Genomic DNA, 18,558 nt, shown 5'->3' on the forward strand with positions numbered 1-18,558 from the left:
AACCTCAGTCCCCCAAAATTAATATTTGAATAGCTACTAGAAATATTGTATTGTCTTGACTTAAAAATAGCAGAAAAACTGCAGTACTTGAAGACTCAAACTGTTAAACATTACTGTACTTTTTAAAATGATATTAAAAATAACTATGGAGATTCTTAGTCATCCAGGTTGTGGTTGTCCCAAAGGTGCTTTTTCAAAAGACAACTGGACTTCCTTTGGTTTTCCTTGAAGACATTTTGCTTCTTATCCAAGAAGCTTCTTCAGGTTTGAAGTTCTTGGATGAGAAGCGAAATGTCTTCAAGGAAAAACAAAGAAAGTCCAATTCACCTTTTGGATATTACAGATAATTATATACTAAAACCCAATGTTCTGAACTATTATTTGCCCTTGACCATAGCCCATCTTCTGGAAATGTTAATCTATTATGATATATAGCAAATTCCAAGGTTTCATGAAGCAGAACAGCCTTTTTCAATTTGATTTCTAATCGTAACTATAAGTTAATAGACATGAAGTTTAGCATATGTCAAAGGCAACATGTAGGGAAAGGACAGTATTTTCTGTGTAAAAAAAAAGTTACCTTTGTTCACTTTTGTCACTTCAGTGAGGCAGAATTTTTTCACAGCTCCATGAAAATTATTTTCTGTCAGGCCCTGAGATTCTAGTAGATGGAGCATGATTCCATTAACCATAGAGAGCTCACTCAATTTCACAACTTCAGAGGCACTAAAGATGCTACTATAAAGCTTAAATATAGCCCTTTTCAGGGTTCCGTCTGTAAGAATATAATCCAATATAATGTTGTTTCCAAAACCACATTTTTTAAACCACCAGAAAGTCAGGAGTGCATTCTGAATGTTCAAGTTGCTATCAAGGAAGGCTGTCACAAGCCATCTAAATACTAAATAAGCAATCTTGCAGGCAAGATCTGGATTACTATATCCTTTCTGTTCTGTTGGAGATTTTGCTGATGTTTCCAGTAAAACAGGTTCCCAGTGGATAAAAATGGATCTCAGAAGAGTTGTACATTCATTTAAATAAACTTCTTTCCATACAGAGATTGCAGCTGCCTCTATTTCAATTTTACTCCTTCTCTGAGCTAGTCGGTTTGATGCTTGAGAATGTAATCGTGGTTTGTTCCTGTCTGTATTTCCTGAAGTAGATAAAAGGAAAACCCCTTTTATAAACAATGAAACAAGGTCAATCACTGAATAATTAAACAGTACTAAGGCTGAGATGAATTGACAGATGTTGTCATGCAGATTAATTTCCTAGTGAGTATGCTAATTACCTCAAAAAGTAGCAGATTTAATATTAAATAAATACCAGCAAGTTAACTATGGCACCTCAATTATTAAAAGCAAATGTTAATTCATATCTAACAAGATCTCTGGAACAGCACATTTTGTGCAGCAAAAATATTTCTATCAAATGCATCAAAGGCTTATACTCGTCTTTAAAATTAACATCAACGGTAGCAGTTTAGCTAAACAGAATCAGATACGTGTTCACATTACACAATATAAAGCTGTTTATACACTGTATCCCTACATATTTTCATAGTATTTTAACTCCCTTACAGTTTTTCCTCAGTCATTCCTCCTTCATTAGGGATTGCATTTCCTGAGGTAATCTTTGACAAACCAAAACAACTGATGATGTCCCTATTTCCAATGCCTTTGTGTTATATAAAAACCATTTGATACTGACTTTCGGTGAGGCTGAGCATGAAGATATTCAAATTAATTTGCCATCATGAATCAAGGAGATATTTTCAGATATATGCCTGCTGAATTCAATATTCTAGTGTAACTCATCTGGCAAACAACATATTGTTTTGTGAGAGTTATTACAAATGCAGGAGTCTATTTTGATCTCAGAATAAGTGGCTGTTTTTACAGCATTTGCTGAATCTAGACATTAATATTACATGGCAACTCTCTGAAGTACTTTGAGAATACTTACTAAGCAATTCTTTGATTTGATATTGTTGTGCAACAACATGCAGGTCATCCTGAAGTTCCATATCTTTGCTAATTATACTCCACTTGTACAAAAGTATCAACACATCATTGTTTGAAAGGATATGTTCATTTACAATGAATCTGCCCATTTCTCTGAAGGCTTCAATAACCAGAGTACGGTATTCCAATACAGAACTTAATACATTGAAAAACTGAATAAACTCAACAGGATCCAAGTTGGTTCTATTTAGCAGAAGACAGGGGACAAAATTAGGACAAAATGTTTATATCATCTCACATTTTGCACAATATAATTCACTGCTCTGTGTTGATTTTGTTAGGCACCAAATGGTTAATCTCATTCCTGAATGAAGCAAAACAAGAAATTGATGAATAATTTATACATTATTGAAAAACATTACAAATATGACATAAATGTTGTACCTATATATTAATCTTAAAGAAAATTAGTATAAAATGTGACTTGGAGCCAATGACTTATCACATTTTATGGCTTCTGAATCTGTTGCTCCCTGGATGTGGGGCAACCAACTTTGACTCAATCCTACCAAGACCAAGCCGTGGGTTATTAAGATCCATTGGATCTAGGAATATTAAATCGTTAACCAATGCAATTTGGGGTTAGATAGGTCAAAAGCCCACCTAAAACAAAGGCTCAAAAGAACGTATGTAGTCGATACCTCTATATTCAGTTCTGCTAACAGGATCCAAACTAGTGTGAAACAACCTTAAGAAAAGCCTCCTAAATCAGTAGCAATGTGAGATAGAAATTCCAAATGATACAAAGCATGAATTACGGAAGACAGGCCTGACTTCAGCAGAAAATATTAATGGCTGCCTAGACTGGGCTAGATTATGATGATGACAAATATTACTCTTATTTAAAATGAATAAGTAATTCTTTTTGTAAAGGAAAAGTATATGCCAAAGCAGTACAACAATACAATACCTTAAAAATAGATAATAATTACCTGATGTGGTTAAGAAGTGTGAGCAGAACATGGAGAAATTCATTAATAAGCTGGATGGGAAGGAATTTCTGGTTCTCTTTTAATTCTTTTAATTGGCTAGATGAACTGAGTGAAGTTTGCTTATTTCCTAAATTAGTTTTCCAGAGAGTATTGATTAAGGAGATTATACGTATTAACAACTTGTTTTCTAAAAACCTAGATATAAAAAAGACAAGTATTTCAGGAAACATTTAATTTTATTACTATATGTTTTTACATTATAAAAGCTCACATTTTTAGGAACTGACAAAATAGTTGGAACATCTGAATTCAATTTCTTTTATATAAATTTAATATTAGCCCTTACAATTTGGTTTTAAAAAGTTACTTCCAAGCATTGTCGCATTCTGAATAATACAAGACTAGTTACCAGAGTTACTTTTATACTAATTTCAATTATACAATATTACAGTCTTCAGATAATATTACATTCTTCAGATTTTATTCAAATAAAATTTTGAGTAAGTCATTTTGCTTTAAGTGAAGTCTGATATTTTTAAAAGAGGTGGCATATTTTGAATTGAGTTTTTATTTGACCCTGAAGTACTTCTTAAGCTTTTAATAAACTTACATGTCATTTTTCTGATTATTATTCAATTATATCAAAAAATCTAAATATGAAGAAGAAAACATGCATCTATGAAAGGCAATGTGTACCTCTTCTCAATAACAGATAACAGCCAGGTTAAAAGGCTATGGTCCCTTATTAGTTCATAAGCAGCTTTAGTGATGTAGGCAGCATTTTGAAGTATTTCCAGAATCTGATTCTGAAAAGCAAAGCAAAACAAAACAAAACAAAACAAAACAAAACAAAACAAAACAAAACAAAACAAAACAATACTATTAATAAAAGAAGATGATAAAAGGGAATTTTCTAGCACCATGTTATAGATCCGGATAGCATCTAATGATTTAGTAATAGTGGCTACAATTCAACCCTAACTGTAAGAGCTGGAGTATTTGGAGAAATACTAATTATCATATTATCTGTGTTCATATACTATCAAACTTCCTAGGGAGGAGAATAAAGTGATGTTGCTGTAGTTGTCAGTGTTCATTAAATTTTCTAGATTGAATTTCAGTTGTGAGAGTAATCATACCAACTAAGAGAGGAGCCAATATAGGGCAGCTAGATAGATATGCAAGAGTCTGGGATAATGAATTCTCAGGCAGACTACAACAATTGAAGAATATGTATGTGTGTGTGTGCGTGTGTGTGTACCCAAACATATTGGTAAATCCATGTCAGATTAGGCTTTCTGGAAGTTTTTCTGTTTCCTGGTCTATTTTTGTGTTGTACAAATTCTATACCTGAATACACAATTTGCCCATCATACATCAAAAAATGCAAATGGCAATAATGTCAGCATGCAGATTCTATATTCTCATCCAGACTAATTTGAAGTTGCATTCAATTATATTCTTCTACTTAAGGTAGTTTTTTGCTCCAAAGGGATCTATTCCAAACAGGAGTGGAAAGGCGGTAACCTTTCAAACTTGCTTCTTTCTCCTGGTGGCTTCTCTCTGCCATCTTCCACAGCATTTCACAGAAATGGCAACCCTCTGCATCAGAGTTTAAAATCTCTCTTAAACTGAAAAATCCAACTGAATGCAATAACATTTAGTAAGTCTCTATATTTTTTTGCTTCAGATATTACATTTATTACAGAATGTATAGGCAAGCGTTCAATTTACACTGACAGACTCAGATTGACATCTTGGGATAAAAGTGTAAATGCCATTCCTGCTCTGAATGAAATAAAAACCATTTTATTTTTAGAAGAGTTTTACCTGTGTTGCTTCATCGCACAATGGGCTATGGAAGAAGGACAGAATGACATGGAAAATTCTTTGATAATCATACAGCTGATAGCAGTTTTTATCTCTGAGACCATCTCCAATAATAGCTAGAACCCATTCACGCTCCATTTTGTGCTAGAAAACAAAGAAAATGCATAAAGCATCATTAAGGGATCAAGCAAAATTACATTACAGTTCTTTTTCATGTAGAGAGAATGCTGAGTCCAGGCAACAGATGTACTTCAAAAAGGAGACTAAAAGAAAAAAAAAGAAAAAGAAATCCTTAAACCACAGTTGAACCAATTAAATTCCAGATATACTAGCAGGTATTTTTCCGCTTACAAGTTAGTAATTACAACTAATTTTATCCAATTTTTCTTTGAATCAGCAGATTCAACTAAATGAATATTAGCAATCCATAATGCCCAAAGATTTTCATAATAATTCTGCATATATGGTGAAATCAAATCTATTTTCTATCAGAAAGTTTACCTTTGGTTGCATGTGGACATAAAACAATATTACACATTTTTCTTATGTCAAATAAGCATGCAAAAGTTGTGAAGGTTTTTCAGGATGAGACTTTCTGGAGAACATGTTTAAAATGGCAACATAACAGCAGGAAAGTAATTGATTAGTAATAGCTAAGCAATGGAGCAAAAGAAGGTGAAAAAAAGATAGCTGGACATAAAATGTCCATATGAGTCTCTTTACCTCTGAATCAAAACTATAGAAAAGGTGAAAAAATCCTGGCACTTTTCTCAAATCCAAATACTGGTGGGATAGAAGAAATCTGTTCAACCTTGTGTACATATGTTCCTCTGTAAAAACAACAAGACATAATTAAATATTATAGCAATAGCAGAGACTTATATACTGCTTCAAGTGCTTTACAGCCTTCTCAAAGCGGTTTACAGAGTCAGCATATTGTCCCCATAGAACAGATGATCCTCATTTTACAGATCTCAGAAGGATGGAAGGCAGAGTCAACCTTGAACTGGTGAGAATCGAATTGTTGGCAGTCAGCAGAATTAGCTTGCAATACTACATTCTAACCACTGCGCCGCCACAGCTCATGAAAAAGTACTGCATATTTTCATATTAATTACAAAGCACATTATATAACTATATTTATGTTATATTCTTATCTCAACAATAAAAATATTTTTCATGCATAAAACATCTAAAATTTGTAATACAAAACAGGTATCAACTATCATTTTCATTTTCTTATTTTGTTTTGTTGTACATATATTTACACAGAACTAACTTCACTGTATTTTCCCCTCTACTATTAACTTTTCTCCAATGGAGACATAATCACATAGATATCTCAAATGGAAAATGGCCATTTGCCCCATTATTTTGTGAATTACAAATATTTCCATTGTTTTTGTAGTGGTTTGCTCTCTGAGCTTGCCATTTAATTCTCAAATCTTGCGTTACCAGACTAGGTAAAATCAGGAGTGAGACTTCAGAAGAAGTGTCTTGTTCTATTCCCCTTTAGCTTATATAACTCTACAAAGTTCTATAGTACCTGGCTTCAGTATTTGCTGGGCAACTCTAGCTATATACAGGGTTAAAGGGAAAGTAAATTTGAGGTTTGGTTGTTTTATTCCATTTTGCACAACGTCCATAAGGTACAGCAACTACAAAAAAAAAGAAAAAGTAAAACTGGAAAAATGTTTTTTAAAATTCCATTTAGAAACCTTTAATTGCACTCACAAAACTATTTTTCATAGAACAATATTTAGTTTCCTTTAAAGCCACTGCAAATAAATTGGTATTTATCCTAATCCCAGATTAACACACTCATTGAAGCCACAGCATTTAAATATACAAAATCAACGTGGATGCATAATAAAATAGAAATTACTAGTAGTTTAAATCTAATTTAAAAATTGCATAAAGAATATTAATACAAACTTGGATTCACTTACCTTTTTTTTTATATATAAAGTTTTTTAAATTTTTTAGACAAACACACATACAAACATACAATGTATTTTCTTTGAACAGAGTATCTGGCCGGCTCACAAATTTAAACAATGTTTAGTCATTTCAATTGAGTTTCATCTATTTTTTTAAAAAGACCATTTCAATTAAGTTTACAGTTTCTATATTACCTTTTTGCCATATTCATTTCTCATCTATTTTTTAAGAACCAATATTACCTTTATTCTCACCTCTAATCTTAATCTTAATCAAATTCAGTTTTTCCCTTCTATTCTATATTTTGCCCCTTCCCATTGTCATTTATTTGTATATCTATCCTCACCTTGATTCATTATGTAATGTTACAGTAGTTTAATTCTTATAATAATAAGTCTGCTTATTTTATATCATGAAAATACAAATCCAACATTTTAGTATATCACAATTAAACATTTCTACTTTCTTCACATTATAATAATTAACTTAAAATTATTCTAGCTGTTATCCATTTCAATTGTTACAATTTAAACTTATTCATATTTCTTAAAAGAAAAAGAAAAGAAAAAAACAATACAAATATTCCAATTGTTATTCATTTCATTTTACAATCATAAAGTTTCCCATTTTTATACAGTTCATACAGTATTTCAACATTACAATTTATTGTAATACTAGTTATTTCAATTGTTACAGTTTTTTTGCAATCATATGGTTTTCTCTTTCTTTTTCTCCCTTCCCATTTTTATTTTCACCTTTTTCTTTCCCCCCTTTTTTTTGTATTTTGAAATCTTGAGTTTTTCTCTTTTGCCCTAAATTTCCCATTGTTTCCTATTTCTTTTCTCCTTTTCCTATTTCTCCATTATTTATCCCACTGTTTATCCCAGTGTAATCATCTCTACCTGTTTCTGTTCTCGAAACCGAGCCACTTCCAGATGAGAGCGAAAGGAACTCAGGACATGGTAGGCAGCTGCACGCATGTTACTGTCATAGCTGCTAAGAGCAGCTACTGTCAAGCCCAATGCATTGACTTCAACAAACTTATGACATGCCACCACACATTCTACAAAACAGGAAGAAAAGAAGTATGTATTTTTAATAAGAAAGTATTTCAAAAATAATTTAAGAAAATAAAATCTGAATGCACATATTAAAATCACAACAATCACCAGCAGAATTAATGATAATCTCATTAGAAAAATAGTCTTCTCTGTTGCTCTCTCCTGTATAAAGTTGAATTACCTTAAAGTTCTCTTCACATATAAGGATCCCTACTGTACCCTTCTAATGGATTCTACATTCTGGTATAAATACCATTTTTTTCCTCCCTTTTTCTCAGTTCACCTCTATCAGAATGCATATTCATGGCCAGTAAAAACAGAGTAGTTATCTCTTACTACACTTTTCTATGTATCCTGTGAGAAGGATTTGAATTTTTATTCGATTAGTACACATATGTTTGTGGAACAGTAAGTCTAATGAAAATCACTGCAATTGTGAGGACAGAAGCAGAATGAAAAGCAGTTCTGGTTAATCCCCCAATTCCATTTTATAAAAAGACACATTCTGTCAAGGATAAAACCTTTTTATAGGCAAGGTCTACATGAAATTTCTGAAGATTAATATGAAAATAGGTCTAGGACATACAAAGAAACGTACAAAAAACCCTGACCTTGCCAGCTAGAATTAGTTGCTAATGTAGCTTTAATTTATGTTGAACACAGAGCTTATTTACAGAACCTTGGAAAGATGGCTGCTAAGTAAACAACTGCTGATACAATAATCAGTTCTGGAAACTGCCATATATTTCTCTTTTTAAAAAATAATATGGTTTAAAATGGTGAGAATTATTAAACATTTGCCTCACAGTGTTGTTATAACACCACAAAAAAAAGAAACATGGGTCCTTTGGCCCACATCCATAGCTAAGGATGCTCAACTGTCCTGCAGGATTCTGTAGTCAAAAGATTCATGAAATGAGCTTGTTTTAAAACTGTATCTGCAGGATAAAAGGAAGTATTAAGGCATGCGGGACATACAATGGAATCCTCGGTTTGAACAGCATAGAGCAGATGCCACAAAAACACAAAGGAACCTAAACAAGACTTGTAGAAAGAAGATACAGCTGAGACAAAAGGGAAGTCAGTAGACTTCTGGATTTGACAACATAAAAGGAAATTTTTGAGACAAAAACTGCTTTTTTTTAGCACTAAGTATCTTGGGGGCAAAGAGAAAAGTCAAAACCTATTACAACGATATCAAAAACACCAGGCAAAAAAGAAAAAAAAAAGAATGTAGATAAGGAAATAGTAAGTCACCAAAGATAACAAAATATCATTCTGTTCAGGGAAAATGTGGCCTCGTGTTTCTCCATTGACTTAATGAACTTTTCTGATTGAGAGCTACCCTTCAGATACACATAGGATCTACCCTCCAAAAAGCAGCTTGGGGATGGAACAACAACAACAACAAAGATAAAACTGAAAGAAAAATTGAATTATATTTAAATTGTTAAATGTAATTATAATGTTGAAGCTACCTAAATTTCTTTTCTATTAAACATTTTCTCTCTTTTTTGTGATCACAAAATAATTGAATTAGTAGATTTCATTAGGGCTTCAAACTGTGAAATACTCCCGCTTTTTTCTTTTCCTCAAAATCCTTTTATAGTTTTGGGGATGAAATGCAGAAATTACGACCTCAGGTCCCCTTCTGCCCCACTTGCTCTCTGTTGAAAATCAGCTAGTGACTCTGAATGGAAGCTTTTTTTAAAAAAAACATTAAGGTAACTCCATTCATTCTGGGATATATTATTTTAAAATATCGTAGAATACACAAAACTGCCATTTTTCTTAAAGCATTATTTTATCTGTGATCATTATAGACATTTGCTCTTTCTTTCAAAGCAATCATATTTCTAATTAATCAACTCTTTTAGATCCTACTACTGCTGGATAAGTAAAAGCCAGTTACCCCAATATAATATTTATCCTGAGAACAATATCAGAAACAGCTGGAAAATATTCTCAAGCATAAATCAGTTTTTCTTTTAACTCAGACAAGGAAACGTAAATCCCCTTAATCAAAAAGAGACACTTCAGAAAAAGTCCAAATCAAACGACAAAATCAAATTCATGCTGACCAAGAAGAAGGTTGTTTGATTCAGCAGGTTTTCTGGTAGCTGCCCCTAAGAACTTGTGAAAGATCCCCTGTCTTAAGATCTCACAAGTTTAGAACTCAAACATTTTTTGTGAAAACAGTGTTTATACTATTTTCCCCAATATAAAGCCCTCCCCAAATGCTGAAACTCTTGGAACAGCAGTCAGCCAATTACTGGCCCAGACTGGGAAAGACTGGTCCAAAAGTTCGTATTGTATTGAATGCTTCCAGACAATGCAAGACAATCACTTTATATACCTGGCCTTAATAATTCACTGAATAGCTGGAGAAGAAAACATGGATCATAGAGATCTTCAAAAGCCACATCACTTTTCCCTTTGCTTTGGAACATATGTTCTTCCTAAAATGAAAAACATAAAAGAGTGCATGCCTGAATTTTGATTTGCTTCTTGGATTTTAGGTCCCTTGGTTGTTTTTTCTCTGAACCTACCATACAAATCCTGCAAAAAAACCCGTACAGCTAATCTTCCACTTATGACTATAATTGGGTCTGGAATCTCAGTTGTTAAGCAAAGCGATTGTCAACAGAGATGCTATGCTATATGTACGTTTTAACAACTGCAATTCTGGCTTGCCCAGTTAAGCAATCACATGGGTCATTATGCAAAGTGCCAGGGAGAGAGCTCAAGCCTCCTGGACAGGATGAGGCAGGGAGAGGCCTTGGGCCTCCCACCATATCCAGGTGACTAGGGCCCTCTGCCTGCCCCACCAAGGAGAGTAAGGATGAGAAAGATAGCATGTGCTAACTTTTTCACCAGAGTTGAAGTGCATTCCTTCAGTGCACCAAGGAATTTCCCCTCTGGGGAAAGAAAGCGTTCTGAAAGGTGCAGAATGCTGGCATTCACTAGCATTTTTGCCAGATTTGAGGTCCATTCCTTCAGCACATGGAAGGTTTGCTCCACCTTGCACAGAAAGGAGGGGAAACTCCTCAGTGCTTGTAGGGCAGAGGTCTCCAACCCTTCTGGCTTGGCAGCCTGGGGGGGGAGGGGATGTTTGTTTGAGTGGCGGGTACACACATGCGTGTGCACAGCTCCATTTGTGCAAGTGGAGTTGAGCATGTGAGCTTGCTTGACGCTTTCCGCGGCCCAGTTGCAAACTGGCCACAGCCCTGAAGTGGGCAGCAGCCCAGGAATTGGGGACCCCTGTCATAGGGAATTCAATGTCCCCCCTCCCATCAGCAACCTTCCTTGCTGGCTTCCCTATTAATGTTCTGGGGAAGGTCAGAGAAAAGAGTATAAATTGTGATCACAGGGCACTTTGGCAACTGGTTATAAATTAGAACAGGTTGCCAAGGGGCTGAAATATGATCATGTGATTGGGGGAGCCCTACACAATGTTTTACGACAGTAGAAGTGCTTTATGGGCCATAGAGCACCTGTTTCAAGACCATCACCACTGTGAATGGTTGTTAAATGACTAATTATAAGTTGAGGACCACCTGTAAACTTAGAAATTACTGCTACATGTTGGCTTGACTGATTTTTCTTTTTGCAAAAACATTTTAACTGTTTCTTCAATAGTCAGCTCAAAACTAAACAACAAATCCTGAACAGGTATCTGATGCGTAATCCCCGAGCATCAAGTTAAATTATATATAAAAAGAACAAAAATCTGCAGTTAAGTTCAAGGCACCTCCGGGGAAAGAAGACGCCGATCCTGGGGGAAGTGGAGTATGGTCCTCATCATTATTTCTCGATCCAGCAGGCACATAATTTCTTGCATGCTTGGTTGCTGCCACAGTGACTTCCCCAAACTTTTGCATGTTTTATGATGCTCCACAGCAGCTGGACCCCAAAGCAATATTCTAGAATTTTACCAGTAGAAAAATATGTGTTTTTATGTTGTACTTGAAGAGAAGATAGCAATTAAAATATTAATCAGCTTATTAACAGTAGAATAAGGCTAGCTTTTGCCTCCACTTCTTACAAGAATGTGTTTCCTTTCCCTTCCTAAGCCATTTCAAACAAAATTAAACCATTATGAAATGACATTTAGTCCACTCTGTTCGTTTTGGTAAATTGCAGAGAGAAGATCACAGTGAATTATTTTTACAAAGTCTTGACTCCTGCAAAGTGTGTCAACAAAAATCACTGTCAGCAGAAGGCTTCTTTTCATAGCCACAATGTTGTTTTTTAATTAATCAAACAAAAGCTTTAGAACAGAACTCAAACTGTTGCCTTCAAGATGTTCTTCTTTAATGATTCAGAAAAATATGTCAAAGACAGGGGAGATATTCCAACAATATTTCTAGCTATCATAAATATTGCTTGTCCCAGGGGCAAGATGATCCAGATATTTAAGTGCTACCATTATATTCTTGACCACTTTGTAACCAGGAGAGATGACAAGCATCTGTCCTAGAACTTTATCTCTTATGGGAAGAATATTTATATAACAGTGTTTCTTGATCATTGAAGTAAATTGGGAGAATGATCAGAAGAAAAGGCAGTCCCTGAATTTACCAGTTCATTAAGTTTATAATGAAACCCATAGCCAAGTACCAGTATCTGAAGGCATGCAAAGCAAACAGAAAGCAAAGTGCCATTTTCCTACCAAATAAAACAACTTTATTATCTTATCTGTCCTTGCACATATATGGCAGGTAAGGAAGGTCCCATTCTGCATTTCTGCTGCTTCTAGTTTATTTATTTATTAATTCAATTTGTATGCCGCCTCTCTCCGAAGACTCAGGGCGGCTCACAATGCATTTAAAATCATTATAAAAAACATTTAAAAATTAAAAACATTAAAACTCATTCACACCATTCATGGCCGGATCTCGCTGGATCACAAGAGCGAGATCAACGGCCCCAGGCCTGCCGGAAAAGCCAGGTCTTCACCACTTTTCGGAAGGCCAATAGGGTGGGGATGGTCCGGACCTCAGGAGGTAACTGGTTCCAGAGAGCTGGGGCAGCCACAGAGAAGGCCCTCCCCCGTGGGCCCGCCAGCCGGCATTCTTTAGCTGACGGGATCCGGAGGAGACCAACTCTGTGGGATCTTACCGGTCGTTGGGTGTTATGCAGTAGAAGGCGGTCTCGAAGATACCCTGGCCCTAAACCATGTAGGGCTTTAAAGGTAATAACCAACACCTTGAATTGTGACCGGAGACCAATAGGGAGCCAGTGCAGCTCGCAGAGAATTGGTGGTAATGTGGGTGTACCTAGGTGCACCCACGACAGCTCGCGCGGCTGCGTTTTGGACCAACTGTAGTCTCCGAACACTCTTCAAAGGTAGCCCCATGTAGAGTATGTTGCAATAATCTAACCGTGAGGTGACAAGAGCATGAGTGACTGTGAGGAGAGCTTCCCGATCCAAATAGGAAGTTGGAGCAGTCAGATGATTCATATTACCTACTGTACTTTGAGTTAGCGGTCACAGGCAATTATAGCAGCAGTAAATAATTTAAGAAGAGACTGTAGATATAGGGACTCCATTCTGGTATCACACTATTCCAAGATGGTATAAATATTTCTTGACTTTGAATGGTGTAGGGAAGGCTTCATTCCAAAAATAACAGGTGGAGCCAGGCAAAAACTAAACAATTTCATTTAGTAAGCATATAGCCTTAATTAAAATTAAAATTGAATTGAATTAAGATCAGACTCATTACATATTTAAATAATTTTCCTATTTTGCCATACTAAAAATTACTGTTTGATAACAATGTTTTGAAGGCTTCTGAGAATCACAATTTTTTTGAAAGCCTCAGGTGGCCTATAGTTTTAGGCTATATATCATGTTGCTTCCTTGATTTCGACTTATTATGCATTGTAAACCCAAGCTTTGTACTTTGTAAATAGTTTATATTTATATAAACTATTTTCTATAAATAGTTTAAATCTTAATGTATTTTATGAACCCAATATATATTGGTTTATTCAACCAATTCTGATTAAGCAAACCATAGCAAAATAAGGCTGACAAAATATGTACATTTTTCACCTATTACAATGACCAAGATGTATAAACAAACCTGAAGTCAAGAAGGCTTAGACCATTATTTTCATATAATTTAAGTAGAAATAATATCTTCTGATCTAAAAAAAAAAAAAGAAAGACTATGTAAAAATGACATATATCTAGGGGAAACCAACATTCCTAAGAACATAGCCATATAACATTTGCATGGAGGCTAAAGATAGGTGTGTGCCCATCCCATTTTCTCCATTTCATGCACTTCACACATTCAGGTGTCTCACTGAGGGCTTAAATGAAAACTAGCATCTTTGACTCATTATTGTTATTCTCAGTTTTGAGCTTTTATATCCATCCTATCATCATCTTGAATTCTAATATTTTATGGAAACATTCATCATCTAGTAACGCAGAAAGCTGTGAGTCCAACTGAAGTTCCTGAACACCTATCACAAAGTGTATTCAATATCCTCCAGGTTCAGTCCACCCCATAATACAAGCCCCCATCCAGTCATCACTACTGCTATGTCTTAAGCAGCATGCCCTTCTTTCTCGAATTTTTGCTGTGTTAGTTTAAAAATGCAGAAAAAATGAATGTTTCGTTCAAGGCCTTAAAGACACAAAATCTTTTTTAAAAAGATTAACTTCTGTTTTCTTGATTGATTTGAGAACTACAGTTGAATGGTTAAGTCAAACATGCACAATCGATTACCCCTCCTCTTCTACATTAGACTTTTTTGTTAATAAACATCACTCTCAAGAGAAAATTCGCTCACCTGAAATGTTCAGTGTTGCACCATATGCTCCAAGCAGCACAGCAAAATGATTACTCTCACAAACTGCAGGGCAGAGTTTCACAAGAGACAACAGGAGGTTCACTAACGTCTCTGAAAACAAAAAGGAAAAGTATTTTGCTCTTTCCCTCCCATCATACCAGGCACTTTTTTTCCAGCACTTTTTTAACATAATAATGCTGCACAATAAGTTGACTACTCAGGATCTTCTGGGATAAATAAAATATCACAACAACACCACACTAATTTTCTGTGGCGTTCCCATTCATATGAGTTAAGCTACACAAAGTGTCTAAATTGGAAACCTATAGATGTATTTCCAACTATATGCTGGCAAGATATCCTGGGAATTGTAGTCCAAGACATCTGAAAGGCAACAGGTTGGTGAGGACTACACAAGAATAGTGTTTGTTGGTACAAACATTACAGACCAATAATTATTTAATAATAATTGCACATCCATACCTTTTTTTAAAGCTTAGCATACAGTTGCAAGAAAAAGTATGTGAACCCCTTGGGATTACGTGGAGTTTTGCATGAATTGGTCATAAAATGTGCTCTGAACTTCATCTAAGTCACAACAATAGAAAAACACAGTCTGCTTAAAATAATACTACACAAACATTAGATGTTGCCAAGGTTTAATTGAACATAACATGTAAACATTCACAGTGCAGGGAGGAAAAAGTATGTGAATCTTTGGACTTAATAACTGGTTGACTCTCCTTTGGCAGCAATAACCTCAACCAAACGTTTCCTGTAGTTGCAGATCAGACCTGCACAACAATCTGGAGTAATTTTGGACCACTCCTCTTCACAAAACTGTTTCAGTGTAGCAATATTCTTGGGATGTCTGGTGTGAATTGCTCTCTTAAGGTCATGCCACAGCATTTCAATCGGGTTGAGGTCAGGACTCTGACTGGGCCACTCCAGAAGGTGTATTCTGTGCTGTTGAAGCCATTTTTTTGTTGAATTACTTGTATGCTTTGGGTCATTGTCCTGTTACATCACCCATCCTCTGCGGAGCTTCAGTTGGCACAGATGGTCGTACATTTTCCTGCAAAATGTCTTGATAAATTCTGGAATTCATTTTCCCATCAATGACAACAATCCGTCCAGGCCCTGAGGCAGCAAAGCAGCCCCAAATCATGATGCTCCCTCCACCATGTTTTACAGTGGGGATGAGGTTTTGATATTGGTGTGCTGTGCCTTTTTTTCTCCACACATAGTGTTGTGTGTTGTTCCCAAACAACTCAATTTTGGTTTCATCTGTCCACAGTATATTTTGCCAGTAGTGCTGTGGAACATCCAGGTGCTCTTTTGCAAACTTCAAACATGCTGCAATATTTTTTTTGGACAGCAATGGCTTCCTCCATGGTGTCCTCCCATGTACTCCATTCTTGTTTAATGTTTTCCTTATTGTAGATGTGTCAACAAAAATGTTAGCATGTGCCAGAGATTTCTGTAGGTTTTTAGCTGACACTCTAGGATTCTTCTTTACCTCATGAAGCATTTTGCGCTGTGCTCTTGCAGTCATTTTTACAGGACGACCACGCCTAGGGAGTGCTAAACTTTCTCTATTTGTAGACAGTCTGTCTTACCGTGGACACATGAACATCAAGGCTTTTGGAGATACTTTTGTAACCCTTTCCAGCTTCATGCAAGTCAACAATTCTTGATTGTAGGTCTTCGGAGAGCTCTTTTCTGCGAGGCATGGTTCACATCAGACAGTGCTTCTTGAAACCAGTAAACCCAAAACAGGTGTGTGTTTTTAAAGGGCAGGACAGCGGTCAGCAACACATCCAATATCATCACACTGATTGGAGTCAAGGTTGGCTCACTCCTGGCTCCAATTAGCTCTTGGAGAAGTCATTAGGCTAGGGGCTCACATATTTTTTCCTCCCTGCACTGTGAATGTTTACATGTTATGTTCAATTAAACCATGGCAACATCTAATGTTTGTGTAGTATTATTTTAAGCAGACTGTGTTTTTCCATTGTTGCGACTTAGATGAAGTTCAGAGCACATTTTATGACCAATTCATGCAAAACTCCACGTAATCCCAAGGGGTTCACATACTTTTTCTTGCAACTGTAAATTTAATTTGTTCAGGACCTTCTGGGAAAATGATCTTGAGAGAATGATGAAAACTAATTTGCTGGGAAATCAGTTTTTATGAAGAGAAAGTATTTCTCACTTTTCTCTCACATACTCCCTCCTCTTTCTACATTTGGTAACCACTGTATGATTATCATACAGTGCAAAATGCACTGTATGATAACCATATATAATCATTTTTTGAAGTCCACTGACAAATTAAGTTGAGCATTATAATAATTTATTAAACTTGTATGCTGTCTGTATGAGTCTATAAATTATCATGAAAGAAACTGACTTTGTATAAATATACAAAAGTATGAAGGCTATTGCTTGACGCATTGTAAGCCGCCCTGAGTCTCCGGAGAAGGGCGGCATATAAATCAAATTTTAAAAAAACAAAAAACTGATCATACTAGATAGATACAACTGCCAAAATACATCGGTGGGTAACAAACAAAATGTATGGGAAAATGATTTGCAAATATATAAGTTATACATAGACACCAAAGAAGCTAGAAAGAAAGAGAGACCTCTTAGATGAGCATTTGTGTCGCTGCCTTCTTGTGGTCTCAGCATTGTGGACAAAAACAGTGAATGCTGCGTGATCATCATATAAAGCACTTCAGGTTTGGTTAATCTCTTTTTAAAAGAGTTTTCTTTCTGGTATAATACATTTATAGCTGCATTCAAAGTTTTCAGGAAAGTTTGGTCTTTATAACGATACCTGCATGACAATTAAAAAGACATTAAGTCAAATATCAGACTGTTTTGCTAACAAGCTTGTGCAAAGATATATACCAGACGTTCTTCTGCATGCTGACATTATTTTGGGGTCTGTAGAAACAATGAATGTGCTTCTGAATTGCCTTCCCAACCTGGAGCCCTCTAGAAAGAATAGATTCTATCTGCCTGCCCATGTTACTCAATGGATAATTACAGCTGTCATTCAACTCATCCAGTAACTAATTTTTCCAGAACTTGGCTTTTTAGTTGCATGCTGGACTTCCTAGTGCAGGGCTGTCAAACTCGTGGCCAGTGGGCGGATGCGTCACGCACTAGCCACACCCACGCCCGGTTTAGCAAAGGGGGAAAAAGTTGTGATACATCACATGACGATGCCATGACAACGCGAGTTTGATACCCCTGTCCTAGTTGGTTGGACCAGAAAAAAATCAAACTATTTAAATTATTTTTATATTTAATTAAAATTAAATATACTTAATATAATAGGAACTTGTCATTTAGTGACCACAATTGAAAGCCACAACTCAGTTGTTGAGTGAAAAAATCACTAAGCAAAATCGCAATTGTGCTTAAATCATTGTTCTTTGTTTATAGAATTTGGAAGATCATAAATGTGAGGACTGGTCAAAAAGTTACTTCTTCATCGCTGTTGTAACTGTGAAGAGTTGCTAAACAAGGACTAGCCATTCAATCATATCATAATTATCCTTGTTTGCCACATTAACAATTATAATTTAATAGCAATTTTTGCAGATCTATAGAGACCAAGGAGTTTCCGGGGTTCTGGGTATTCAGATTGTGTGTTTCAGCTTTAAAGGATAATAACGAGATGTATCAGGTATTATTTCTTAAATTAAAAGAAATTCCATAATCAGGAAACAATTTTGCATTCAGGCAGTTGTTATATTTCATAGATATTGACACCAATGCATCCCTATGGTCACTTCTGTCAATATTTAATCTCATATTCACATTACTATAGAAGTGACGAATTTTAGTGGAACCTGTACTTTATTCAGGTTGATTGAAATAGTGCAAGTTCTTCGTCCAATGGCTGAAGAATCAGAAAACTGAATTCTCTGCATGCATATAATCTGT

At 35.5% G+C, this 18,558-nt stretch overlaps 1 protein-coding gene across 1 annotated transcript in view; it reads right to left on the minus strand.

The window, feature by feature from the left end:
* URB1 (URB1 ribosome biogenesis factor) overlaps nucleotides 1–18,558 on the minus strand; it is a 58,244-nt gene that overhangs the window by 1,788 nt on the left and 37,898 nt on the right. The window contains exons 26-38 of the mRNA XM_034432564.3: nucleotides 17,247–17,440; nucleotides 14,599–14,709; nucleotides 13,881–13,944; nucleotides 11,540–11,711; nucleotides 10,145–10,247; nucleotides 7,630–7,790; nucleotides 6,333–6,444; nucleotides 5,510–5,616; nucleotides 4,787–4,930; nucleotides 3,653–3,762; nucleotides 2,957–3,151; nucleotides 1,966–2,207; nucleotides 581–1,153 (exon numbers count right to left, since the gene is read on the minus strand). Coding sequence (XP_034288455.2) covers nucleotides 581–1,153; nucleotides 1,966–2,207; nucleotides 2,957–3,151; nucleotides 3,653–3,762; nucleotides 4,787–4,930; nucleotides 5,510–5,616; nucleotides 6,333–6,444; nucleotides 7,630–7,790; nucleotides 10,145–10,247; nucleotides 11,540–11,711; nucleotides 13,881–13,944; nucleotides 14,599–14,709; nucleotides 17,247–17,440 — 2,288 coding nt within the window. The remainder of the gene's footprint in view (nucleotides 1–580; nucleotides 1,154–1,965; nucleotides 2,208–2,956; nucleotides 3,152–3,652; nucleotides 3,763–4,786; nucleotides 4,931–5,509; nucleotides 5,617–6,332; nucleotides 6,445–7,629; nucleotides 7,791–10,144; nucleotides 10,248–11,539; nucleotides 11,712–13,880; nucleotides 13,945–14,598; nucleotides 14,710–17,246; nucleotides 17,441–18,558) is intronic.

The sequence above is a fragment of the Pantherophis guttatus genome, chromosome 5 (assembly GCF_059756535.1).
Source record: "Pantherophis guttatus breed Tessera chromosome 5, ASM5975653v1, whole genome shotgun sequence".
Lineage (NCBI taxonomy): Eukaryota > Metazoa > Chordata > Lepidosauria > Squamata > Colubridae > Pantherophis > Pantherophis guttatus.